Source organism: Protomyctophum bolini, assembly GCF_963924005.1.
Source record: "Protomyctophum bolini genome assembly, chromosome: 7".
Classification (NCBI taxonomy): Eukaryota; Metazoa; Chordata; class Actinopteri; order Myctophiformes; family Myctophidae; genus Protomyctophum; species Protomyctophum bolini.
In genome coordinates, this window is record NC_137868.1 from 25,709,304 (window position 1) to 25,737,150 (window position 27,847).

General features: G+C 41.3%; 3 protein-coding genes across 6 annotated transcripts; 1 reads left to right on the forward strand and 2 right to left on the reverse strand.

Moving 5' to 3' along the window:
• Nucleotides 1-313: 313 nt before the first annotated feature.
• l3mbtl1b (L3MBTL histone methyl-lysine binding protein 1b) lies at nucleotides 314-15,015 on the reverse strand. Of its 3 annotated transcripts, none has more exons than XM_080768064.1 (22): nucleotides 14,838-15,015; nucleotides 13,274-13,417; nucleotides 12,963-13,152; nucleotides 12,207-12,423; nucleotides 11,450-11,585; nucleotides 10,867-10,918; nucleotides 10,273-10,367; nucleotides 9,986-10,090; nucleotides 9,751-9,886; nucleotides 8,616-8,707; nucleotides 7,207-7,358; nucleotides 6,191-6,267; nucleotides 5,474-5,559; nucleotides 4,973-5,083; nucleotides 4,764-4,878; nucleotides 3,960-4,059; nucleotides 3,628-3,840; nucleotides 3,393-3,494; nucleotides 3,225-3,289; nucleotides 2,816-2,988; nucleotides 2,661-2,723; nucleotides 314-2,154 (listed from the first exon to the last, which is right to left on the reverse strand). In XM_080768064.1, the coding sequence occupies exons 2-22, from the start codon at nucleotides 13,382-13,384 to the stop codon at nucleotides 2,026-2,028; spliced, it is 2,520 nt and encodes an 839-aa protein (XP_080624190.1). In that variant the 5' UTR covers nucleotides 13,385-13,417; nucleotides 14,838-15,015; the 3' UTR covers nucleotides 314-2,025. The 3 variants fall into 3 exon arrangements, with proteins under 3 accessions (XP_080624190.1, XP_080624189.1, XP_080624188.1); XM_080768063.1 differs by having other exon boundaries at nucleotides 3,231-3,289; nucleotides 6,182-6,267; XM_080768062.1 differs by having other exon boundaries at nucleotides 6,182-6,267.
• A 1,092-nt stretch (nucleotides 15,016-16,107) lies between these two features.
• Nucleotides 16,108-18,083, forward strand: LOC308318900 (putative transmembrane protein 244). 2 transcript variants are annotated; one of them, XM_080768615.1, is made up of 6 exons: nucleotides 16,108-16,146; nucleotides 16,538-16,623; nucleotides 16,990-17,063; nucleotides 17,140-17,265; nucleotides 17,515-17,559; nucleotides 17,645-18,083. In XM_080768615.1, the coding sequence occupies exons 1-6, from the start codon at nucleotides 16,114-16,116 to the stop codon at nucleotides 17,737-17,739; spliced, it is 459 nt and encodes a 152-aa protein (XP_080624741.1). In that variant the 5' UTR covers nucleotides 16,108-16,113; the 3' UTR covers nucleotides 17,740-18,083. The 2 variants fall into 2 exon arrangements, with proteins under 2 accessions (XP_080624741.1, XP_080624740.1); XM_080768614.1 differs by lacking the exon at nucleotides 16,538-16,623.
• A 93-nt stretch (nucleotides 18,084-18,176) lies between these two features.
• On the reverse strand, nucleotides 18,177-23,178 carry sgk2b (serum/glucocorticoid regulated kinase 2b). Its single transcript, XM_080767358.1, has 12 exons — nucleotides 22,810-23,178; nucleotides 22,573-22,657; nucleotides 22,406-22,475; nucleotides 22,295-22,326; nucleotides 22,147-22,204; nucleotides 21,445-21,528; nucleotides 21,089-21,220; nucleotides 20,369-20,481; nucleotides 19,702-19,921; nucleotides 19,037-19,192; nucleotides 18,703-18,792; nucleotides 18,177-18,440 (listed from the first exon to the last, which is right to left on the reverse strand). The coding sequence occupies exons 1-12, from the start codon at nucleotides 22,874-22,876 to the stop codon at nucleotides 18,258-18,260; spliced, it is 1,290 nt and encodes a 429-aa protein (XP_080623484.1). The 5' UTR covers nucleotides 22,877-23,178; the 3' UTR covers nucleotides 18,177-18,257.
• Nucleotides 23,179-27,847: the final 4,669 nt, after the last annotated feature.

A 27,847-nucleotide genomic window follows, 5' to 3' on the forward strand; every position in this document is an offset into this window, starting at 1 on the left:
TAAAGTCGGCCTCCTGGTGGCGCTATAACAGGCCGTTCTGGAAAATTTGGGGCAGAGGTTCATCGTTGGCATCCAGGGAGTGTGTGCAAAATTTGGCATCGACCGGGTTAACGGTGCCGGAGATTAGCTGTTCACAGACGGACGGACGGACACACACGGACAGACGGACTGTGCAAAACATACTCTCTCCCTATGCCTTCGGCCTGGTGGAGACAACAAACATAGTGATGATAGTGTTGTGACATTTCTGAGGCCAAGTCAGGACAACAGTTAGTGTGCAACTTATTTATTTTGTTCAGTCACACATTGCAGCAAACAGCTTCAGTAACCAAGCCAAAGTTGCATAGGCTACCATTTACCCCTTAAATTAAAATAGCCGTTTGAGTATAAACAATTTAATGTACACATCCCAACTGAATTGCATGAAGCGTTACGATTGAAATTGAGTATCGTGTATTTCACATAATCTTTACAAATTGTCCTGCTGCTCAAAGTATTAATTTGCATATTTTCTACTGGGGTTGCCATGACTGTCAGCAGCCTTATACTATTTACACTCTAAATGCCAGAGGTCAATTAGATCAAACAGGACAGAAATCAAATAGTAATGAAAACAACTAAATTATATATATATATACACTTTACATTCAAATAGTTGCCTTTCCACAAAAGCAAACGTATAGAAAAAACTAAAAACATAATTTTGTCTATCTAGACTTGCTTGCAATTCTTACTTGTTATTAATCATTAGGCCTTTCAAATCGATCACAAAATAATCTTGTGATGGAAAATGCAAGACAGGAAGATACTCATTTCATGGGTACACACACTCAATCTCTCTCCTCTGGAGCCAACCTTAAAAACCCATGCCCTGGGCATGGAGAGCAGCCCAATGTCTCCATCTAGAGCAGTGGTTTTTAACCACTGGTCCAGGGACCACCAGTGGCCCTTAACCCATTCTGACCTGAGATCAGATTCTAAAAATGTCGATTCGCTATGAGCTTGTAGATCTGCTATTTTTAAATAGCTAAAGCATAATGTAACGCTAACACCAAAAGGGGTTCCCGCCTAAAATGGGTTAAGGGGGTCCAGGTGGTCCCCAGCTAAATTATGGAGTTGGTAACCAAATGGATCACTATCTTTAACTCTTGAGAGCGTAAAATAAAACGACCCGTACAGGGTCGTTTCATTTGGTTTCATTTTTCGCTCTAAAGAGTTAAATTATTGTTAAACACCTGCATTACTTAATTTCTAGAAGTCTACACAATTAGATGTAGAAGAATTGTAATTTTGATCAATGTTTGCCTGTTGTCTCTCCTAATGGTACTACATCAATACGGCATGGAATTGTGGACAAAATCTTCTTAACCAACGACAACAAGATAATCTATGTTTTGGGTCTGAGAGTCATCAAATGGTATAGGCTCGAATGCCCAATAAATAATGGGTCTTGACATGAAGTGTTGAAATTGAAAACCACTGATCTACAGGAGAAGCAAATAGTGATTCCACTCTAGTTGTTCAATACTAAAAGTACTCTGCTCAGTCTGTTTTTGCATCTATTAAAAAAAGATGATTGTTTCAAATAAAAGCAACAAATCACACACTTGTTCTGTGAGCTCTGGGTTTAAGCACCTTTTCAAGATGATTCAAATAAAACGAGAAATGCAGCAGAGCAATGACATTAAATCCAATACACAAACTGTACATCATTAAGAAGCCTTAAAGGTGCCTGCAGTTACGTTCATTGTCATTCAGAAAACGAATACAATATAAATTAAGAATCCTTATAGTACAATGTAAAACTCTCCCACAGAGCGACAAGTGCTGCTCATCATGGAGAGAGCCATTGGGACGAGATGGGTGAAATCTGCAGTAGTCCGCTTCCACTCATTCTTGGCTGTCTCTACCTGAACTGTAACAGATCTTTGAATCTTTATCCTTTGCCCAAGAGTGTCGATGAAGGGAAGTTGGAAATTTTTAAGTTATAACTTAAGAGTAAGCGATTCCACCCCGAGGCGAGTCCTACTCTTCGTCTGCATTCTTCAGCATGAGGATAGAGTTGTAGATCTTCAGAGCAGGACCTAGTTTGATTGACAGGATCTTAACAATGTCCGCTTGAGTAAGAAGCAAGAAGGCCTCGCCATCGATTTGCTGTATAAGAGATGCAGAGAAAGTGGTTAAGCTCCATGCCATTGGCCAACAACATAACTCGGTTATTGGTTTTCAAACATTTTGTGCCAAAGCCACACCAATGGGCAAGTCAAAATGTTAAGGCACAGCTGTGTTCATATTGTAATAGCAGATCTACAAGCTCGCAACACATTGCGATTCATGCAACACATGAGGTTGTAGATCCACAATTTTTCATATTCTTTTAAATAAAACAAATATTCATAACTTTTTGTATAGTTGTATATATTGTATTAATAATGTGTGGATGTCACAGACATCTGAAATTGTCTCATGGCACCGTGAGTAAGTTAAGTAAGAGCTGCTGGAGAATAGTATGGCCAGTTGCATGCAAGATTTAGGCAAAATCCCACTCAATGTACAGTTTTACACATCATCAGCTCATGCTGGCTACAATAGCTCCTACACTAGTAGTCGTCAATTCAAATAAAGCTGTGTGCCGTATGTATTTGTGATGAACTACTTACCTCTGTTCTAAATGTTGCAGCATGCTCTTTGCAACCTGGGAGTCCTTTGACAAAACTGGCCACCTGAGCAACACATAAACAGGACATGTTATGCACATGTATGGAGCGTATGTTTTGTCTTTCTTTTTAAATAAATGAGCTTGCATGCGTCTAACCTCTTCTGAACTCCAGGTTGCCACTCGTTTGGCAGTAAGACCCAAGACCTCGGGGAGAAGCTGACAATGTTTGTCCCAGCAGAGAGCCACCCTCTGGGGCGGTGAGGCAGATATACCAGGGGAGAAAACAGATTCATGGAGAGCCTGCTGAAGGGAAATAGCATCTGGAGAGGCTGAGAGAGGAGAGAAGATAGCTTTGATGCATTTGCATGTGTCACTGTCACATTATGCCATTCTTCTTTGCCTCTGTCTCACCTACAAACAAACATGCATGCATGCATGCATGCATTGCACACGCACGCACATGTGTGTGTGGACACAATAGAATACACCAGCATGTACACACACACACACACACACACACACACACACACACACACACACACACACACACACATACTGTACATACCTTTACCATCTCCAATCTCTTCTTTAACATAGTGCATTTTGAGATACTTAGGAACTGGTGCAGACCTGCAATAACCATAAAAGAAATGTTAGAGGTTCGTCTTTTGAAGACTTTACAGTCTCTATCATTTCAGCATTCCACAGGAGTGATGTCCAATGAACTAGTTACCGCTTTGGTCTGGCTCCATTCTGGCTTTGCTCGCTGACCCCACCTTGTGGTTCAGACTGGCTGTTGCGTCCAGAACGCTCTCCTTCAACCACCGCAGGTTTCCTAGCAACACAGAAAACAGAGTTGCATACATTAAACACCAGTAGAACATCTCTTGGGGATTGTTGCTGGTTTTAAAAGACAGTTGCACAATGTGAAGTGTAGAGTGTTGTTGCAAGTTACAAGCACGCTCCACCTGTTGTTTTGGGAGCTGTCATCAGCTGTTTCAGGCAGCTCTGGTGGGGTGGGGGTGGGGGTGGGGGGGTGTGTCGTGGCTGGGTTAGTGTGGGAGTCGGGACGTCTGCCGCGGGGATGTCCGCTCAGAACTGGAGGTCTTTCTCCACTGAGACGGTCCGGCACCAAGCCTTCCTTGTTCAAGTTCAAATCAGAGTATGGACAGCTCACCTGACTGCACACACAAACACACAGTCACACACACACATACACATTTCTGTCTATCAAATATTTAGAGAAAGGTGCTTTAATTTTGTGTTTGTGAGGAAAAGACAAGACAAGTGTGTTACTAACGTATAGTGGGTTCCATAGCGTGGTCCTCTGATATGACCGACCCCATTGCATCCTGGGGTAGGACAGCCTTGTCCTGGAGGTACGGGCGTGTCCGTGGAGCCTATAAGATACACATTCACCAGGTATACTTAATACAACTGAAACATGATGAGATGAACTGTCACTGCCATTTTGACTGAATTATACAATACGTTCTTGTCCTCCTAAATCATCGAGGAGCTAAGCAGAGGCAGCAACAGTGCTGACTCACAATTCATTCAGATTTAAGATGTCCATCTTGAAGATCACTTTGTCAAATAAAGCCTAATTTGTACTTCGTTATACGATGGTGTCACTCTGTCACTAGCCAACACGGTTATGAGCTTTTAGATCGGCTCGTTGTAAGCGACACAGCCGCACAACATGGTATAAATCAGGCTGTACATTGCAGGTTTTCTTCTTTAAAGAAAAATACAAGCCTCCTAACTATGTAACAGAAAATAATGATATAACAGTATTGTATGATGAAAACAGATGTATTATGTGGTGCACCCGGACCGCTTTGTGCGTGGCACCCAGGTCTTTTTTAAGTGACACCTACGCAGTATTGTCTAGATTTATGCCGAGGAAGGCCTCTGGGCCGAAACGTCCACACTGTTGTTGTTTGCTGCTGGGGGGAACAAAATCAAACCTATAGGATACAACGTGAGTGCTGGTATTCATTTCTACAGTCTGTACATTGCAGGCTGTCACAAAACAGATGGCGAGACGATGTGTGTGTGTGTGTATGTGAATGAGGAGTGCAAGTATGAGTGTGTATCACACCGTTGGGGTACTGTAGCGGATGTCCAGTCTTCTGACACCAGCCCACAGGGTGCAGATCCGGACAGTCAGTGTCCACCCAGTAGTCATACTCTGCATCCCATCCATCAAAGTGAATCTACATCACAAGAAGGGACCAACCATGAAACCATGACCACAAAGTCATCATACAAAACAGTCGGCATGCTTCTCTAGAAAGACGCCATTTGTACCTTCAGCCGGTGGTCCTCTGTGTCGACTATAGTTGTCACACGGATAAGCATTGGATTCCTCTTATCGACGGCTTCCAGCTTCATCCCAAACTGGAAGCCATGAGGAGGCCGCTGGAACAAAACAACACATAATAGCGAGCAGGATGAGAGGTTAGTGTGAGCTGCTACTCATACGTCAGTAGGCCTTTTATATCAATGAATCAATTAACTAATTAATGCATCGTGACGTGTTGTGTGCTTGTAGATATACTAATTTCATTATTATTATTTTTAATCTTTTTGTCTAAAATGACATGCCCAATATAGGGATACATTCTTAGTAGTTTATTTGATTGAATAATCGCTAATCGATTATGTTTTATAATTGATTCAATTTGTGACGGTGACAGCTGAGTTTTGGAGGATATCAGCCAACATGGCCAGTGGACAAAACCTTCTGGCCCTATGAGTGCTGTAATAGAATATGCATGCCATCCTAATGTAGGAGTACGAGTGTCTCACCGGTTTGAAAGCCCGTGCGGGGGCAGCTTGTGTCCCAGTCTCTTCAAGGTATTTCTCCCAGGAGAAGCTCTTGGGATGTTTATATTCTGAGGTGCGGAAACACACAACAAGCCGGTCAGTCATTTAACCACGCTGAACATGCTGTCCTACATGGGGTATGGAATTATAGTTGATTTTTTAGAAGAAAAACGAGGCACTGTGATGCGATGTGTTTAGAGATATTTGCACAGAATATAGAAAAAAGAAAGTGCTGGGGTGGATGTAAGGGGAGATTACCTGTGTCTATAGAACAGGTTCAGTTAATGGGTCTGAAGACAACAAACACTTCAAGTCTTGAACAGCACCGTCTACAGCCAATATTAGCCTTTCACACACTAAGTGACTGAGTAAACCGGTAGTATATTGTAGTTTTAACTGTTATTTAACACAATAAATTACTTTCAATTGTTCACAATATCCACTATGCACGCACGCACACACACACACACACACACACACACACACACACACACACACACACACACACACACACACACACACACACACACACACACACATTTGTGGTCGACTACAGTTAAGTAATGCTCTCTCATTCACATTTGGGATTCAAATACAAACTGTTCATAAAAGTGAAAAAGACAAAGTATTTTGTATTGTATTCATTCAGGTAATACAGCATGCCAAAAAAACATATTCAAATGTGCGTACGTGTCCTACCAGCTGGGGTGGTGAGGGTTAGTTCCGCCTCCTCACAGAATCCCACAGGATGAATGTATGGACTGCTGGGATCACACCTGAACACAAAGTGAACACCAGGCATCAGTGTTTGTTCTCCACTGTGTCAGCTCCAAACTTTCTACAGAGCTATAACAAAGAGCTAATTTGGGAAGGCACGATATTTCCATTTCAATCTCATGCAATACCTCGAGACCCCGACCACAGGACCTACATTAAATTAACCACTTAAACCCTCGATTCTCAGTAAAACTGACCTGAGCTACTATTGTACTTGGGCTACTTTTTCTGTCTACACCAAATGCGTTCATCAGAAATAGCAAATCTATAGAAGTTAAATTGAATAATTGTATTACATTTAATTAAATGTATGAATTAAATTTAATTAGATTTATTTATTCAGATTTTAGAAGGGTCTCAATAGAAGAGCGGGGAGACTACGGTGTAACTACCGGTATTGTGTTAACATACTCTATCACACTGGTTTGTGGGTCGCAGACACATTTTTATGGGTTACTTTTTTTCCCCCTACATTTAGTTATTATTTCAGAACATAAAAAAGGTGATTTCATGAAAGAAAGAAAAATCCATGAATTAGTAAAACAGTGAAAATAGCCAATCTACAAGCTCACAACACGGTATGCAGCGACGCGTCATGCACTTGTAGATCTGCTATTTTCACTAGTTTGTGTCCTGGGAAAACATCTAATCTCTTTTTTGGGTCTTGAACTAAAACGTTTTGGAACCACTGCTCTATCATACAGTTTTATCATATCATACCTTTTATTGATTCACACAAAAAGTAAGTTATGGGTTGCAACTTTAAAATAAAACTCATGATTTGACTCTGTATTCCTTTCAGACGCTGCATGGACATTCAGCCTCAGTCTAACAGCACAGCGCTACAGTGTGTGTGTGTGTGTGTGTGTGTGTGTGTGTGTGTGTGTGTGTGTGTGTGTGTGTGGCTATTGTCAAACCAACACCCACACGGTTCCTACCAATAATCGTATGTGTCTTCCCAGTTGTCAAAGTGAATGAGGAGTCGGTTGTCAACGACACCAGCAATGGTTGCTACGCAGATCAAGGACGGGTTCTTTCTGTCTACAGCCTCCAGCTTCATTCCCGCACGGAAACCAGATGGAGTCACAGACTAGAAAGCGCGCGCACGCACACACACACACACACACACACACACACACACACACACACACAATGACTACTCATTTCCCATTAAATCTCCAAATGCATGAGAAAAACCAAAACATTGTAAAAATGAAATGGGTAAATTCTCGCAGGGGTTTTCAACTGGTGGTCCATGGACCAGTGGTGGTCTGTGAAGGTATTGCATGTGGTCCATGACCATGCATTCAGAATAGGGACTTTTTCCCCACTTGTAAACAGTAAGCTAAATCAGTGTTTCCCAAACACTAGGCCGGACCCACATGTGCATCATGGACACATTTGTATGAATCCCTTTATTTTTTCGTTTCCTACATTTTGTTGCCAATATCGATTAATTGAATGCACCACTAATGGCAACATGTCAGAGCAGTCATTTTTCCGGGGAAGTTGGCGTTCAAGAAATTCCACAGAAAGGGGTAGTTAGAAACATGCCCACATAATCGCATGTATGATTAGTCAGATCAGTGTTTCTCAACCTTGAGCTCTGGACCACTAGCATATTTCCGTTAAATATAATATAATTTAATATGACATAGTTTTTTCTTCATTATAAAAAGAAAAGGAAAACATATTTTTTCTCCTCCCACCTGCAGGCCTAATTAGCCGTTCGCTAAGTCCCACCCAAGCCCGTTCTTGGCCAATACCACGTTAGCGACGGTTACTGGTCAAGCTTTCAATGCTGGTCAAAATGGTTAAGCAGTGTCAATAAATATATTTGCTGTAGCATGTGTGGACCTCAGAAAGATTTTTTTTTCCTTTTTTTTAGAAACAGTATTGACATGGAATGTGTTTCTGTTGCCACGGAAACACAGGCCCAGCATGAAACCTTGATGTCACAGTACACACACATATCTATCTATCTAATATATATATATATATATATATATATATATATATATATATATATATGTGGGCGTACAATGAAAAGAAGTGCACTAGCATTAGCGCATTAACGCAAAAAGAATAATCTAATTAGTGCCTATCCAAGAAATCATTGGATTCGAGTTATTGACTAGCTCCACTCGTCCCTTCGTAAACCAGCTACAGTCCTTTTAAGGCCTAAGGTTCTTAGCCCCTATACCCACCCAAGACAACAGTGGTCCCCAGGTTGATTCTTAGTCAGGGTGGGGTCCCTGTTTTAGACCAAGTGCTTGACAGTACTTACTCCGTTTGTTTGCATTTCTGTCTAATAAAGTATTCAATCAAACAATCAATATGGACTCACCGTGTTGAGGCTTTTGAAGAGATGTTTGGGAGCCAAGTGACCTCTGCAGTTCTTCACATACATGCTCCAGTTAAATTCCCCATCCTTACAACCTGCGTGCGACACACACACACACACACACACAATGTAATGGGTCATACATCTTATGAGTACTTCTTCAACGACGTTAGAGTACAGTACAGAGTACAGAATTGCATCCCAGGAATCCCGGAGGGTGACATGATTGCGTACTTTCTCAATTTAGTGAGTCTAAAGGTGACTCCACACCAAGCAAACTTGTTCAGACTAGTCAAAGACTACTTAAAACTATCAGATTGCAACAGACTAGCATTTTCACAAAACCAGTCGCCCGACGAAACATAATCTTTCCCCATGCAAATTGCAAAAAGCAACAAAACAAAAAAAGCAGCCTGCAGCGCAGTTTGCAGTGTTGCCAGTTCTGCTTATTATAAGCGACTAGTTTTCCTGTAACAGCAATTACTCTCCGTTGCTTTGGTAAGTGTAGTTGCTTATTTGGGCTTGCTTTCATGATTCTTTTTGAAAATAGCGGATGTAATAGGGCTCAAGTGGTGAAACTGGTTGCTTCTTTTGGGCTTGTTTTCATAGACCTGGTCGCTTGTTTCACTCACAGAATCTGCCAAGCTAGCTTGTCACCAAACTGGAGCCTGCAATGCATCCCACACCCGCAACAAAACAAAACGTACAACATTTTTTTCGCTAGCTTTGCTTTGTAGTTGATCAATTGGAATATGAATTGAGAGTTGACATTGAGAATAATTATGGTATCTAGTTCACACTATACGAGTACCGGTAGTCAGCACTGAAACATGATGAGTCAGACGAGCAGACAGTAGAGAACCACTCTACAGTGGAGTATTTACCCCCTTATCACTACAACACGGATAGCGTCGGCTACCAAGGGTCGCCAGCCGACCGAACTTCTTCGGTTCTTCATCAACGGGTTCCAACGCGTCGGCAACTTGATATGGACGGCAAGTGACGGGAGCTTGTCGTCGGGAGTCTCGTGCCGACAAGGTGCCGACGCAAAATCGTGAACGAATCTGTGCAATGTGGAGTTGGCTTTAGGATGCAAGATGCAGCCTATTTGCATTATCGTTCTATAGATGCAAAATACCTTTAGGCAGCAGTAGTTTGTGTCCCATCTTCTCACACCAACCAGCTGGCTTCACATCCCACGAATCAGCGTTGACCCAGAAGTCATAGCACTCTGGGTAGCCATCGAAGTGAAGCCTTATCCTGTAGCCTTGGATCTGCACGGCAGGATGCCAAGACAGAAGACATGGTCAAATCCTCAGTGTAAGGCATGTACAAATGTGGTCCAGTTGTAAACTCTCAGAGTACGTCCTTACCTCTGCCACAGTGAGTACACAGAACAGAGAGGGGTGACAGGGGTCTAATCCTTCAAGCTTCATTCCCACTTTGAAGCTGTTCCTGCTCTGAGGAAAGGACTGGTGCTACATCGTGCACGCAAGCACGCACGCACACACCACACACACACACACACACACACACACACACACACACACACACACACACACACACACACACACACACACTTTATATATTGTGTATACATTTGGAAACATATTTCCAAATGTATAAGCCTGAATGCGTGTGTAGTTTTGGGCAGAACTACCTCTTTGAAAAGCTTAACAGGGGCAGCTATGGCTCGTTCCTCTTCTAGGTAGGCAGGCCAGCTCCACGCTCGCTTCTTATTGGGTGGGGCAGTTACTAGAGATGAGTCAAAAACAAGATCTTCTATGAGTGAGGGTGTTTAACATTTTCAAGGATTCCACGACAATTATCACAGTTTTTAGAAAGCGCAGGTGAACACCCACCACAAACTATATCTGATACACAGATAACCCTATATGCCTTATACGTTCTGGTTGATTGGTTCACTTTGAGTTAGCTCAGTAAGATTCTGAAAACACAGCTCCCTCATTTTAAATATACACCTACATTGCCGTGCAAAATAATGAGATGCAATAAAATAGCTTATCCAGAATAAAACTTTATCTAGGATTTGACCACTTATCTACAAAATGTGTGTAAACATTTAACATTGTGGCACGTTTTCCTTTTGTAACCGAGTTAGTTTGGTTGCATTTGTACACTCTCTGAGTTGAATTGACCACTTAAACCCTATATACTTAGATGCCTGCCACCTCCTTTTTTCCCTGTACACCAAATATCTTTGCAGAAAAATAGAAACAGCATTGTGACATACCAAGCTTGGCCATTTTGGCAGCTCTCCTGCCTTTGGAAGCTTTTGTCTTTTCCTGTGAACGAAAAGAACAACCAAATTACAACCTTTTTTTTAAAGGAATAGCCTTGTAAAGGTATATTATGTTACATTTGTATACTCAATACAAATGGATAAGTGAGCAGAGGATTTTACTATGTACAGTACATGCTTGGTTTTGATTCATAGTCAGAAAGCAGAGAGGCGTTAATAATATAAAGAACTCCCTCAATTAACTTTTTTTTCCCCTATATTTTTTATCCCACGATTTTGTAACCCATTTTTCACCCCTGTGTCAATCATCTAATGTGATCCTGGGCTCTACACACGCTCCACCAACCTAGTCCCCATATATGGGGGACAAGGGGAGAGCAACGAACTCCCTCAATTTGTATAAAACATGAATATTTTCATACGTACATCTGAGTAATTACAATGTAGCTACACTGAAATGACTGAATCCTGTAAAGCGGTAAAGATACAGGACTCTGCACCGTCTGCAGGCTTGTGTACTGTGGTGTTCTGCACAGTGATGGTACATTTGGAAAAAGATTGTATTATTCGTCACCTCTTCTTCTTCCTCTCCTCTGTTTTCTTCTTCCTCTTCACCAGAATCCATGTAGATCTTCCTCTTTTTACGCACTCGTTTACCAAGCTTCTCACTCTCCACTGCCTGACTTTCCTTGGGCTCCCCTGGAGAAGACCTGCAGAAGTAATGCAAGACTGGTGTTAAGCTAGGGCTGGGCGATATGACTACAAATTAATTATAATATAATATTTCAAACTTTTGCCTCGATTACGATTAGTGAAAGATATATATATTTTACAAATAGTGAAAATAGCAGATCCATAAGCTCACACTGTGTTGTAAGCTCACGCATCGCAATGTGACACATTGTGCATTGCACATTGTACAGAAAATCTACTGACAGATATTAGGTTCTTAGCTTGCTTATGATTCTTGATGGCTATGTCTATGTATTTGATGTATTACCTAAATACATGGTTAATCAGACTAATCGATTCAGTCAATTATAAAAAAATATCAATTTATATTATATAATATATATATTATATTATATAAATAATAAATTACCGGTATATATATTATATCATCAATATTTGTTGATATATAAAGGGAAAATAAATCTGCTTCCCCATTATTTGATTAACCTAAATGAGCAATATTAAGTCGGTTATTGGTTTTAAATATCGATTTCAATATATCTTCGGTTAATTGCCCAGCCCTATGTCCAACCTCAAGAGAGCACGGCATTGCAGCACAAAAACAGCATGAATACAGAGACGGAGGATGTGAGTTATACCTGCCACTGGAAGGCTGGGCACAGATGGAGCTGCAGAATTTGCCCTGCAGTAGGGTATCTCGAGGAACGTGGCCACCACAGGCCCTACAGCTTGCCATCTCTGCATTGGCATTCATGTCTGCACTGGAGCCCACCTCAATGCTGGGTCCAACCTCCACACTAGGACCCTCCATACTGGGACCCTCCTCAAGAGACAGTAGCACAGGACCAGGGGGCGCTGCAGAACAGAGTAAACACAATGTACTTTGATATACGACAAATGCCCAAAATAGCCAATCTACAAACTCACAATGCACCATGATGCAAATCATGCAACGTGTTGTGAGCTAAGCTTTTAGATCAAGCTGCTATTCACGCTATTTGAATGTTTTTGCCTATAATGACCCAAAATATGGACGCCAGGTTGGAAATAGTTAAAGGACCACTTTTCAACGTATCTTCATATAATTGGTCTTCATTAATGGTCATGATAAAATACCACAATTGTTTTTCTACTTGGCCTGTGTCTCATAACAGGGCTGTGGGAAGATTCTTTTGAAAAAATACTTAAGATTTTTATTCATCGTGAGAACGATGGCTTCCATTTTCGCATTGCAACTTTCAGGAAAAGAAAGGCTGCCGTTTCTATTAGCTTGGATTCCCCATCTATGATGTCACTGCTGGACAGGTTTCTGAACTGCATTTAACATAAGCACATTCAAAAATATGCTGTGCAGCATCGATGTAAGTATTTAGTTAGTACTGTCATTGCTTTACCCTGAGAAGACCCTGGCTGGCCCTGACTGGCTGGAGCCGAAGCTTTGCCAGTCTCTGATTGGCCCTCTGGTGGAGGGGTGGGACTGTGAGACGGTGCTGGGTCCAAGGTCTCAGAAGTAGACTCTGCCTCCTGCCCTTTGACCTCTGGGTCTGTGACAATCTCTAGAGTTCCAAACTCTGTCATGCGGAACTGTAAGATACAAAGAGGGGGGGGCATGTTTATTTGTGTGCACAAACACAGAAACACACAGTGACACAGATGCACATGAGGGGAGAGGGATTCCCTCTCACAAAAGCAATCTTCAGCATACCCTTATGTCACTGCCTGGCAGTGTGGCTATGCCATCCTTCCAATCCAGAGCCCCCATCATGTCAAAGTCTGGACCCTGAGAAGGGCCTTCACTTGGGGGAGTGTCAGTCATCACTACTCCTCTGCTCCCTGTTCTACTGACCTCCTGAAAAGACAGGGTGATAAAAGACCCAGTTACAAATGTTTTAGAACCTATAGGGGTCACCTAATACAAAATCCAATGTGATTTTCTGCACCATTGGATTTACTGTGGGTGGTTATTGGAGGCCGTTTTCTATTTCTCAATTAACGTGAAAAGTAATAATAAAGTAATAGACACTCTAGGAAGATTCTACCTAATCTACAGTATATTCACTTGTTTAAATTCTCTCTAGCACTGCATCACCGCTAGAGGGCGACGGTGTGCTGGCTGCAGGATACACCATGCACTTCGATTTCAGACAAAACAGTCAATATTAATATTGTTTTACAGGTCAACTAACAGGCAAATGCACACACACACGGTCCCATAGGGATAAATCTCCATCAACATCATTGACAAACACGAAGAAAGATGTGCCAACTTTAAGTTAACGACACAACTTCATCTTTTCCTTGTTTTAACAGTATCTCCTCAAATCGGCCGTTTGCCCGATAATAGACAAATATGGTGTTTAATTGTTTATCAGTTTCAAAGCGAACGTTGTTTTCCGCACTCATTGGTCCAACTTGAAAGCATTTTAATCAAATTAACATTACGATATAACGTTTTAGTCTTGACGCATGTTCAACATTGAATTTAGGTTGCCTTTCCCGTTCTACTTGTAGTTATAATCATGTGAGAAGTAAATTGCAGTCAAAGCTATGTGATCACGATCAAGTCGGACTTCCCAGCCCGGACCTCAGTTTTTATTCTAGCCATAAATAAAGTGTATGTAAGAGCGCCCATGATTAGCATTCGTCTTATACAAAATGGCGGAGCATAGGAAGAGAGGCCACCAACACGCTTAAACTATGTAAATTACTAAAGTTACCCCTCTAAACAAATGGCACAACGCAAGTACATGTCAAACAAAGGCCAGTGTGTGTCATGTAATTTCCTGGTGGAGTGTTTTCTTTCACTCTGGTCATTTTCTTTACTTTCCCCTTGTCACGGAATGTCAGCCCAGGTTGCTGCTAGCTGCCATAAAGCTAACCGCTCCTTGCTAGCTCCGTTCACTTATATTGATGATGGCTAGACAGCTAGCGACACATAGCACTGGAGCTAAGGACAATCTGGAATCAATAAGTTTAGCGCTTAATAACAAGAAAAAAATGCATTATAATAGCCCGCCAATAGTTTGCAATAAATGAAACGTGCTCGTAATAATACTGCGTTATTGTTCCCAAATGCAATAATGTTGCTTCATTAATTTCTTCAATAGAAACTTGAAAAAACGATTTATTCTCGCCGTTTTAAATCAAAGTGGAAATAGTGAGATCTATTGCGCACAAAAAAATAAACATATGTTTATCAAACGTTGCCGCTGTTAACGATAATAAATGAGTATTGCGTTCTATTATTCTTTGTAAATTATCGAACTCACCTCGTTTCTGTTTTAACTCTTATTAGAGCTGGATAGAAGGATGCGCATGCGTGTCATATGCGCTGCCTGACAACTTTGGATCTCGGAAAACTTCAGCTTCTGCTTCACTATATCGATGATGATGATCAATAGGGAAAACTTCAGCACTATCGGTCATCAATACGGAACTTAAGCACCATCGATGATTGATGAGCAATGGCTCCAAGTATAATAACACTCAGAACCTGTAAGCATGCCGACAGTCGCTGCATGTGATGGTCAGTATTTTGGAGCGCTGTCTGCCTGTGTCTGAATGGGACTGACCGCAATAATGTCCTGACCCTGTCGTCAAGTGACAGTGCTGGGATGGTTTATTATTGTCACTGTCAAACACTGTCGCACTCTGTATATGTGCACTCAAACAAACATAAAACCAAATACAGCCCGAGGAAGACCTCCGCCGCTATGTTACTGAAGTTACAGGCCTACGACTGCCTCATTTACGTAGTTACGATGACAGACGGTGTCGCTTGCCAACAACAATAAGAACAGATCTACAAGCGAACGCGTCGCACCGTGTCGTGCTGCGATGCCGTATAAAATGACCGTGCTGCAGTTGCCAACCAATAATGTATTTCCCTTCCTTCATAGCATAAGCCTACACAACCTAAGTGTACTGTTGCCTCTTATATAATATTAAAATGCCGACACATCTGCGGACAGATATATCCTTCACATTATAACATAACAATTATCATCACATTAGCCCTTTCAGTAGAATATAGCTTTCCAGAATAGCGGCACCGATTTAACAACGCGTAATCTTCGACTTCGTTGACTTTTAACTAATTGATCGACCAGGCTAAGTTTAAGTTAGTGTGTTGTGTATAAGTGTATAATGATGTTCAGTTTGACCAAGTCTCACTACTATAGCCATGTATTTTTCCATTACAGGGTGCGGCTAAATTTCTTTCGAATAATCAAAACTACGCACACAGAACGTTAAGGGTCGTATTTAGCCTTGATAGATTATTAGGTCTACTGCAGTTGTGAAAACACGGTCACTACTACGTGTTAAAATGTGACTTGCTGCCTGCATATGGTTTGTTTGGCTCAGACAGCAGATCGCATTGGGTAGTAGTAGTAGGCTGTAATGTAAAATCACATCAACATTACAGCTTATTCTTACTTTCGCCTCTAGATGGCAGCATAAGTCCAAACTCCGAGGATTTAGACTGAGTCGCAGCTTGGTGCAGACTGCGTTATTTGCAAAACAACATAAAATGCAAACCATGAGATGGCATTCAAAGGCAAAGTGGTCAATTCTAAGGTAAGAGGGTGACTATTAAATGCAAAGAAGAATTACACATGTCGCTCAAACTATTCGGGATGTATGTGTCACTACTCACTATATCATCTGATCTCGGCCAGCCGCGCATGTCTACGATCATACGATAGTAGGCTAAATACATTGATTAGCTACCTAGTTTTGTTTTGGCTACAAGGTGATCGGATGTTATTGCACTGAACTACTCCGAATCATTAAAATGCTATGCAACAGATTAGAGCAGGATTTGCAGCCTGCGCTTCATCATCTGCAGGTGGCAACAACAGTAGCTGGCAGGTTCATTCTGTGTATTGCAGTTATACTGTATAATAATATGCGTATCGGACAGATTTATATTAATATGCACACCACTCGCTCTCTGTCATTCTTTCAGACCGTGCTAGTCCATTTGCTGCTTTGTCTGGTCATTTTTTACTCTCTCTACTACATGATTGGAAGCGTGTGCTTTGGTGCCTTCAGGTATATAGAATAGATTATCTCTCTCTCTCTCTGTTTACGGTAGGCCTACTATATGTTTTATGCTATTTGCTACTATAGTGTTGATGTCTGACCTATTATTGTATGTCTGTATGCCTTTGTCTTTATCTATGAATTGGATACACAGCCTGGACCACATTGGAAATAAGCCCTCTTGGCTTTACTGTTACGTACCTTTTTGTGCCACTGTATAATCCACCACTATTTGCAAACCAGTATTCAATCAATCAATAGTTTCTCATGAGAAGTAATTTATTTCTTATCAATTTTTATCTGGTCCCAGACTCCACTCCATTGTCTTGGAACTGTTAAGTTTTGACCTTAACACCCCATAACCCATTTATTTAGGTTGGACCACTTTGATGGGCTGATTCCATTTGACTTTAAGACAGAGCCTGCAGAATCTAATTCTAAATACTTAGGTAAGCACAATTTAACAGACAACATGATAATAAGGATACCAGGATGTGTTGTGACTGTTTTCCTCTTCATCTTTAGTGAACCTCCTGTCCATGGAGCTAACTTACTTCTTCAGTGGTCTGCTGTTTGCTGCAGTGGTAAGGAGATGGGTCTGGGATTATGCCCTCACCGTCACTCTGCTCCATGTACTGCTCACCAGTTTAGGTGAACACACAAGCACATGCGCTAACGCTTACATTATTGAAATAATACAGATTTTTTTCCCTGAATCATTATTTGCACAGAATGTACACCACACACATTTTCCTTTTAAGCACATCACCTAAAAATAAAAATGTACATCATATTTTTTCCAGACCTACTAACATTGTCCCATAGTACACATTCATGATGATTATTCGGGTTTTTTTTTTATTCTAATTGCATACTTTAAAAGTGCAATGTGTGTTACAGTGATGTTTGAGTTTCCTGTGGTGTGGCAATGGTGGCTGGCTCTGGGTAAGACCAAGGTAATTCTCAGCCATAGTAGTTGTATTAAATATTAGGACTAGTTCTTAATGCTGTTTGTTTTCATGTTTCGCAGGCAGTGGCTTGTTTCTGATGATCTGCAATGGTCAGCTGATTGCTTACTTCACTTGCCAGAGTGACCAGAGTTATCCCCACTTCAGCAACTACTGAGATACACGCACATGGCACATGCACCAAAGCTTGATGCACAGTGTTTTGGTAAAGGGCTTTCACAGTGCCTCTGAGGTGATGTGCTTTTTCTGGAATTGTCAAATTTGAAACAATGTTACCCGTTATGCTTTTTTGCTTGTAATTCAGTATGTGACGAGAGCCTGAGTATCAGGCTCATGGTGGCGCAGGCTCATGGTGGCGCTATAACAGGCCTCTATATGTCTTAATTGGCTATATTACTCTTGAACATGGATTACTCTTAGTCATGCAATCAAAATCTTTCTTTCCCTGGATTACTTGGAACATGATGCCCCTACGATTTGTGCCATAGACTTTCATTATCACTTTTTCTTTAAAACACACTTTTTGCTACCACTTCACACAACAACAAAAGGACAAATGCAATATAAACATTCTGACAACAAAAAAAACGAAAAAAACAAATTTAATTCAAAAAATAGAAAAATATACATTGTATCAACATACAGTATAGGCCCTTCCCAAAGGCCCTGACCCAATTACAGTTTGTGATGTGTGGTTATTAATGGTAGTGGCTCAGTCACCACTGGGGGAATGTATGAGAATCCTAGGAAGGCCTCAGTAGCTGCACCCCCCAGGCACCTGTCACTGAAGCCCACAGAGGCTGGCAGCGGCTCTAGTGTAAACACAGGGTCAATGTAGCGGACATCCCATGGGCCAGCCTGAGAAAATAGAGGAATGAACATACATTGTACACTGGATTTGGACCAAAAGAAGAAAAACAGAAATAGACGTTAAACCTATACTTTCTTGCTTTCTGTTTTTTATTTCAGGTGAGAACATTGTACTGTATATAAGCCCCTTCCTTTCTCACCTGCACTAATTTATGTCTTTTTAAAGTTTTACAATATGTAATGTTTTTGTGTACAATTAAATAAAACAAAACATTTTTTTTATTTAGCACTGAGAGATGGAGATACTTACTACACTGGGGATAAATGGAGGTGTGACTTTCTTAGCCAGTAGGTCATCCCAGTTGATGGACAGGAAGAATGGATGACTCTGCAGCTCTTCCTGAAAATACACACAGGAAGTCCATAGATAGATAGATAGATAGATAGCAGTTAAGGTTACAACATACAAGTAAGGATAAGAAGGACACAAAAGTACTGTATACACTAAGAAACAAGGCAGAAGGAAAAGCAAGGTGCATCAAGAAATAATAAAAAATAAAAATAAACTTAGCTCAGTGATGGCATCAGTGTGTTCAAGTACATAAGCACACCCTTTTTGTTTGTTTGTTTGTTTGTATACTTACAAAGTCACAGTTACGCCCTATGCGATTGGCACAGTCCCTTTCCAACAGTCCTTTCAACAGGGAACGAGCAGCCCGGGACACACCAGGACCGAGTATCAGGGGAGCATGAAGGATGTTGTCATACATCTGTGCTTTACTACGACTGTAGAACGGAGGCTGGGGAAACCAAGGAAGATGGGGTAGACTTGATAAATAGCCTGGGATAACCAGGGATTTTAAGTTGTTTCCCTCGCTCAGCTGCCACTCACAGGAATTTATATATTCTGTGAGAAGAAAGAATGTATCCCCACACATTTGTTTTGCTCCCACGAGAAACGTTTAATGGTACAATGTTTTGACCTCAAAGGTATTTATAGTCCGGCAGCCGACAGGCTTCTTTTGTTTAAAGTGGGAAATTTGGTATTATTTTTTATTGGCCTAAAATATTGTCTATATTTCCCATCCGCCGGACTATTATCAGATACATCCAATGCACCAGATGAAGACTGATTCATTTGACCATTTAAGTTACTTTTGGAGCAAAAAGAAAAACTGAGCAGATACTGTCTTTACATTTACTAATTCTGCACCTGTTAGAATATTTTGTGTGTGCTTTTCCCCAGACTGCATCATTGCTCAAATGCTCACACACATTGATACTTCTATGTAAACACATGTTCACTTACCAGCCCATAGAGCATCTCGAACAGTACACAACCCAGGCTCCACCAGTCCACTGTGGGACTGTAGATATGACCCTGAAGCACCTCCGGAGCCGAGTACTGAGGAGTCCCACAGAAAGTCTGCATAGTACCTCCAATGCCCACACCCTCTTTACACAGCCCAAAGTCAGTCAACATCAAATGACCTCCACTGTCCAGTAAGACGTTTTCTGGTTTAAGGTCCCTGAGAGAGGGAGACACAAGATATTTCCTATCTGAATACTTTTAATAACCATTGCTTTGCAAGTCCTCCAGGTGTGCCTCTTAGGATTTTTTTTGACAGCCACACATTACTACTGCAATATGTACAAAACATTGTGAATGATCTTTTAATTCATTAGATCAGTACTTTGTCCGCACACACTTCCCAATATACAGAACAATTTTATACTCTGAGAGTGTACTGATTTGTCGCAAATCTGTACTGTCAAATAAATGTGTTTCGCAAAAAATCGGCCTCCTGGTGGCACTATCAGGCCCATGTGAAGAACTTGGGGCAGAGGTTCTCCTCTGGCATCGAGCCAGGGAGTGTGACACACGTGTGTGTGTGTGTGTGTGTGTGTGTGTGTGTGTGTGTGTGTGTGTGTGTGCATGCGCGTGTGTGCGTGCGTGCGTGCGTGCATGTGTATACCTGTAAACAATTTTAAGGGAGTGGAGATAGCCCAGTGCAGAGGCCATCTCTGCTGCATAGAATTTGGCTTTGGGTTCATGAAACGACCCTTCTCTCTGAAGGTGGTAGAAGAGCTGAATGAAAAGGAACAGAAATCTATGAATTCACAGACTACAACCTGTTTGTTACCTGTTGCAACTGTAGTTGGACAGCTTTTTATCCTGTCTACATATATCTTGCCACCCCTGGCGCTTTGGCATGGGGGGTCAGATCAACATGGAATGAATTCTGTACTGGCCATATAAGGAGCATGTCTTGAGTGAAGCACTGAGAAAACTGTTGAAAACTGACCGAACACGTGTCTTGAGTGTGAGATCTTATAGATATGGAGATCTATAAGGGTGGTAGAGGGGACGTTCTCTTGAGTGACGCATTTACTATGACATCAGGGATGGAAATCCCTGATGATGTCACGTGATGTCACGATGACCTGGGCACCATATATGGGGGCTGATGTCACGTGATGTCACAAGAAATGCAAGATTCCATAGTAAATGCATAGTGAATTTAGGGATAAATGGTAAGGCGTGCCCAAGATAGGGCCCCAAATCTCTTATTAGCCAATCTACAAGCTCACAACACAACACTTCGCAACGTGTCTATCCATCATGTTTGGGTGTGTTTCCTCTGATATTATAATCTTGAAATGACCGATACTGGGAATAAATCTCCTACACATACCTCCCCTCCATTGAGGTAGTCCAGGACAAAGCAGAGAGCGTTTGTTGTTTGGAAAGATAGGTGTAGGCCCACCAGGAATGGATGTTGCAGTCCCTTTAATAGTACACTCCTCTCTACCATCACATGGCTCTGCTACAGAGAGAAGAGCATGATGTGATCATATGATACACAGAGACACCTATTAGACAGAGACTGGTAGGCAAGCAGGCAGGCAGGCAGGCAGGCAAGCAGGCAGGCAGGCAGGCAGGCAGGCAGGCAAGCAGGCAGGCAGGCAGGCAGGCAGGCAGGCAGGCAGGCAGGCAGGCAGGCAGGCAGGCAGGCAGGCAGGCAGGCAGGCAGACAATTGGGAAACATACCTCTTTCCTCTTGACAATGTCCTTTTTCTGGAGTACCTTCATAGCATAGTAAACCCCACTTTCTCTGTGTCTGGCCAGCAGCACCTGTAACAATTAAATTAAGAACCTCGTGTTTACAGTCAGGTGATAGCGGTGATTAAGCCCTTTAACACTCATATTGAGAGGATAGAACACCTGTCTGATGGGTCACAGTGGCAGTACGATCTCATCTCGGCAGGGTTTGTCACCACTCATACAGGTACAAGCAAGGAATGCAGGTGTGGTAAGGTCCACAATACTGTGTTAACAGAACATAACAATAACAGCAATAATAAATATACATAAAGATATAATAATAATAATAAGATACAGATAATAAAGTAGTCAATCAAGGTTATTATAGTTTTGTTGAATTTAGTTTTGACTTTATCTTTATATCAACATCAGTTTTTAAGTGGGTTTGTTAGTTTGTTAAATGCTTTAGATTTAGTTTGTATTGTCTTTATCATAATATGGGATATTTCTGAGTGGCGAGTTTTGAAAAGGTCAGAAAAGGTACAAGCATTAGTTTTAGTGAACTATAATAACCTTGGTCTGGATTTATGGAATATGTGCAAAGAGCGCCTTGTGAGAGTTTAATTCATGCCTGCTGGTTTTTTACCAGACTTAAAACACCTGCATCTAACAACCAAAGTTAAACACACAAAATAGTATGGTTCCCACCTTTCCAAAGCTTCCATTGCCAATAACTTTGAGGTAGTGGAAATCTGATGGTTTCACCCTGGTGATCATACCAGAAAGTGTGTCAATTTGTTTCAGAATCATAGATGTTTATAGATAGAACTATAGTCAGTAAATAAAAATAGCTTACTGGATATCAGTGTTCACTGAGCTTTGCAGATCCTGACAGAGAGAGAAATAGATGAAACATGTTAGTTGCTTCATCATGAACAGAAAACTAGCCAACAGTTATTTTACTCACCGGATCGCCGCCTTCTTCCTGCTCTTCTCTTAAAGTCCTATCTGACTGAAGGATTTTCTGGCTATCCAGGCTTTGAGGAGGTTAACAATGAATGTGAGTGTGAGTAATGGTCATCTTCAATTTAAAACATCTGAAACATTTCGGAAAATCTAATGAAATGTACTTACTGATGACAGAGGTGTTGACTGGAAACAAGCTTGTGGAAATTGTGGATTAAGTCACTGAATCCCCTTTTCTTTCCTTTGAGCAAAACTGTAGGACAAGCAAGTTTGAATCCTTACATAAGTGTTCCACAGCTGACAAATATTATCATCTCTACTTTACTTCATATGCCTTCATGCTTTATGTCTTGTGTCTTATTTATAAAAAATATATACTTTCTCAATAAACCATTAAAAAGTTACCTGAGAAAAATGACACAATCCCCTTCATCTTGGGCTTTGTCGTTGGCTGTCGATCACGAGTCATCATATAAAAAAGGATAGAAATCCAGAGAAGTCCTGGTAAAATCCAGAAGAAAACCTATGAAGTTGGAAGAGGTGGAATTTCCAGCTCTGAAGTTCTGCACCGTTACCACTTGTCAATGCAGTATGCGCTATAGCTGTCTGTAGCTATTAAAACCTTCCCTGCACCCCTCCCAAAACACACTCCACCACTCCCCCACAACGTTACTGTGACATGGTTCAGATCCAGATTACTGGAGTCCCCCTCAACACCCCAGTTAAAAACTGCCTGACATACTATAGTGACTATAGTATGAGGGTTAGAGTTACAGACTATAGTAGTCTGTAACTCTAACCCTAATCCAGTATACTATACTATAGAATAGGTTTTAAGAGATTATTAGATTTGTTGACAACATAAAAAAAAATAAAAAAAATCATACTCAGCCAATCAAATAATCACAAATGTCATTCCGGCCAATCACTTTTGGCATCTTTTGGTGTCTTCTCTTTTCTGCCCTCACTTTTATCCTCAATATGTACTTTGCTCAGCCATTCAAATCATCGCTATGGGGTGATCAGCCAATGTTTGTGTTCACACCAGAGCCGTAGAAGAAGAGAGTCGTGACACGATCTGTTCTCGCCGCACAATGGGAGTCAACGCTAGTGTCGTCACTCTCATACTAGATCAAGCTGGTTCACACAAACCCTCAAAGCTGGGAATTATGGGCATAGGAGCACCCCTCAAAATATATATATTGCAAAGAAAATAATCGATAGTAGCAGCCCTAGTGGCAGCACTAATATTGAAGCATTGTGTGTGTGTGTGTGTGTGTGTGTGTGTGTGTGTGTGTGTGTTCTATATACTACAGTATGTGTGTGAACCCCACAATCACACATAAAGAATGGAAGTGACATCATTTTCTAGGGCACCAGCCTCACAGCACGTAACCTGGTTTGGAAGCTAACCCAGTCTAAGGATAGTCATAGGGTGATAGACAGCATTCCAGCATGTGACATGTTCTACTTTATCTCTCCTCATGTTTCCTGGACCCTATCTATGTGACTGACCGTGACGTGACCTGTCTACACCTTAGCACACTGCAGATATAACACATTACTTTCAGATTCACCTATTGTCACCTAAATCTTCAATGCCTCATTAATGGATGTATAAACCACACACAATTAAAGACAAATAGATAGGAAATGAGACTAGCACAGTCTGTAGTGAACAAGATGTTCTTATATGTAGCCTCTGTATTCATGTAAATCACACCTGTGTGAACTGAGTGGTGCAACTATTTATTTATAGTTACTGTACTGTGCTCTATATACTGTATTGTAGTGTACTCTGCTCTCTACTGTAAAAAAAATCTTCCAGAAATGACAGTTACCGCGTGGCAGTCCCCGGGTGGTTCCCGGAACATCGAGACCCCCAGGAATGCGCCCAGGGTGCCGGCCCGGCTCCGGTGAGCTTTAGGTGTTCCAGCTGTCCGTGCTCAGGGGCAAGATGGTTATGGGGCGACCGTACCTGATACCAAATATACAGTACACTCACAATGCAGAGTGAATTACATCACCATTAACGGATAAACCACACACAATTAAAGACAAATAGATATGGGAAATGAGACTAGCACACAGGTGTGAACAAGATGTTCTTATTTGTACTGTATTAAGACAGAGACTGGGAGGTGATCCAACAGTTTGTAACTATAGGAAAACATACAAGACTAGGCTAGACATTTTTTCCATATCCTCATATAATGGTGCCTTGGGGATAATGCCAGAGAATTATATAATGAGACATCAACAGAAAAAAAAAAGACCTCATTTAACCACATGAACGCCAGTGCCATTATTCTGGGGCAAACACGTTAGATCAGCACTTTTCAGCAACAAGATTTGACATGGAGGGAACAAAGTAGGGCACATAGTAGCCTAGACCGAATCATCATGACATCACCACAACCAGAAATATATTTTCAAGTAGATCGGCATCGGAGCAGTGTTATTCATTAACCTTACATCTTCAAGAATAGGACACTCGTGACATTGTTATCTAAATATCCACAGGTTGACAAACTAGACATATACAGTAGCTCATGTTCTGGACACTTTTATATTATATTGTGTAAATATCCATTGACATGATCATACCCATAAACACATCAAATATATATGGTTTAAACTGGGTAATTCATTTTTTCTAAACTCTTTTAGGGACATTTTAACATCTAGTCTGGCTTTTGTGTGCACCCCAGACAGTTTTTAAGTTATTTTGACCTTTAATTAATTTAATCAGACACGCTCCTCTCTTATATAAACCCATTTAGCCGGGGATCCACAGGCCCAAAAGCTCAACGGTTAAGGATTAACCTGTGATGTCATGCCGTACTTTTTATTTGTGTTTTCTCTATTCACTTGGTCATTAAGGTCCACAGCATGAGAGGCCTGCTCTGCCGATAACATTGCGGAAAAATGTTATGGCCATTTTATATACCACACCATAGATAACCAATATAAGGCAACATTTTTCAAATTTCATCGTGCTTTAAGTAGCATGTGACAATTGTGACATGTCAAACAAGGCTGTGTTCATGATTCTGAATCCATTCCAAGCATTAGTTTTGCACGAAAAACACTCCTTGGCCTAAATTCGGCCATAGTCACTTGCCAAAATGTGTCCAAATGTGCTGACACATTTGTGATGACCTGTGTTTTTCATGCAAAACTAATGCTTGGAATGGATTCAGAATCATGAAAACCCCCTAGTTTGACATGTCACAATTGTCACATGCTACTTAAAGCATGATGAAATGTAGGACATTTTGCCTTAATAACTTGGATTTATATAGCGCCTTTCAAGAAACCCAAGGACGCTTTACAAGACAAAAAACAAAAAACAAAACTAGTTGCCAAAAGCCAAAGTGAACAAATGTCTCTTCAGTTGTCTATGCCTGGTGTGGTATACAAAAATGGCCATAACCTTTTTTCTCGATGTTTCCAGCAGAGCAGGCCTCTCATTCTGTGGCCCTTAATGACCAAGTGAATAGAAAAAACACAAATAAAAAGTACAGCATGACATCACAGGTCCTGTCCAATTTTGGGCCTGTGGCTCCCCGGCTAATTGAACTTAAAACTCAATTTAACCATGGACTCATTGAAAACACACATCCTTGGCTTTAGTAAACCTGTGATGTGATGATGTGATGTAAAACCCTTCCAATGCACAAGGCGCAGTATTTTTTCAATTGCTTTTTTAATTTGTTTTTCATTTTCATTTTCAAAACATTGAATTAAAAAAAAAGGAATTGAATTATGGCACCCCACAATATCAGTCACCAGAACCAGGGATGTGTTTTCAATTAGTCTAAAATGGTTCAAATGGAGTTTGAAGTTCAATAAATATAGGCGAGTGGGCATCTCTGATAAAATTAATATCAAATATCTAAATATCGAATTAGGCACTTATTGGGTGCACAAGATAGCCATCGTAGACATAACAATTGCACCAAATATGTGAAATACCCCTTTAAGTGGTTGCAGGAAAGAAGGTATAGCTTCCATAAGTGAGGGGTGTGAAGTGGCAGCATTAGAATAACTAACTATTAAGTTTCTTGACAAAACCATATTATTTATTACACCCCCAGCCACCCCCTTGCTTATACTGTGCAGTAAAGTGATACTTTGACAGTGATACACAGAGCTCCAGCACAGGGAGAGACAGGACAACAGAGAACGTTTGCTCATGTGTGTGTGCGTGCCTTTTAATTCATATTTACATATACATATGTATGCGTATATACGGTATACTGTTGGTGTGTGTGTGTGTGTGTGTGTGTGTGCACGTGTGCGCGTGTGCCTTCTCTATGTTTGACTGATTGGGTGCATGATCCCCTGCCCTTGTCACCCCAAAGTTGTAGGAACTGGTTTCTACACAGGGTTAGTCCTGACGAGAACCGGTCTATGCTGGTTTTGACTATGCAGGCATGTACTGTAACATTTGACACCGCATGCAACGAACTCGTACATTCCCTGAGGTTTCCCTGCAAGCCTCCTGGAGTGCCTCTGAGAGAGGTCAGCTTATTGGACAACACATTAGCCAATCCCATTGGATTGGAGAGTTTCCATAACGTTCTACTGGTTGAAATGGGAGGTGTTTATAGGTGTCCCTATAAACTATTCAAATCCAAATCAAGCCCCCATGCCCCACTTGGACGCATCTCACACCTCTGGCATGGGTAGGGCAACAGATAGCTTCTGATATTTCCATATCTAAACAACAATATCAATTTTCTTTTTTCATATAATTGCATGGATTGGAAATTAGAGGTTTTTAAAAGGTATGGATTATGGAATTGCAGTCATGACATCATGAGTGGAGGACGTTACCAGTTGTACACTGTAATGACTACTTTGAGTACAATATTCGCCTATATTGCCTATTTTGGTAATGTGTAGTATTCAAAACCTTCTAGGTATATTTATATGCTCTGGAATCCTCTCTATGGTAAAAGGTTAAATGTTGGTATATTGATTGTATTTACCGGTATTCTGGAGTTTAGGTGTGTTTACGTTGAACACAACATTTATAATAAATTATTTATGAGAATGACTTATAACATAAGTACTGCATTTCATTAAAGTTTTCTGTTGCTGGGGGCACGGTGGCACAGTCGGTAGAGCTGTCGCCTCACAGCTAGAAGGTCCTGGGTTCGATTCCTGCTGGGGACGCTGTGGGCACTGGGGGCGTGTTCCCCCCTCTGAGTCATCAGTGCCCATACCGAGGCGTGGTTGGTAAAAGGGCTTTTCTGTGTGGAGTTTGCATGTTCTCCCCGTGCCCCCTAGGGTAGATACCCTCACAAAAAACATGCAGTAATCCTGGTCTCTAAAAATGCCTCCCCCTGGCCAGCCGGGGCGCCTGATGGAGGGGAAAGGAACTGGTTGGAATAACGTGTTCCTTCCACGCGCTACGTCCGGCCGGGGAAATTCC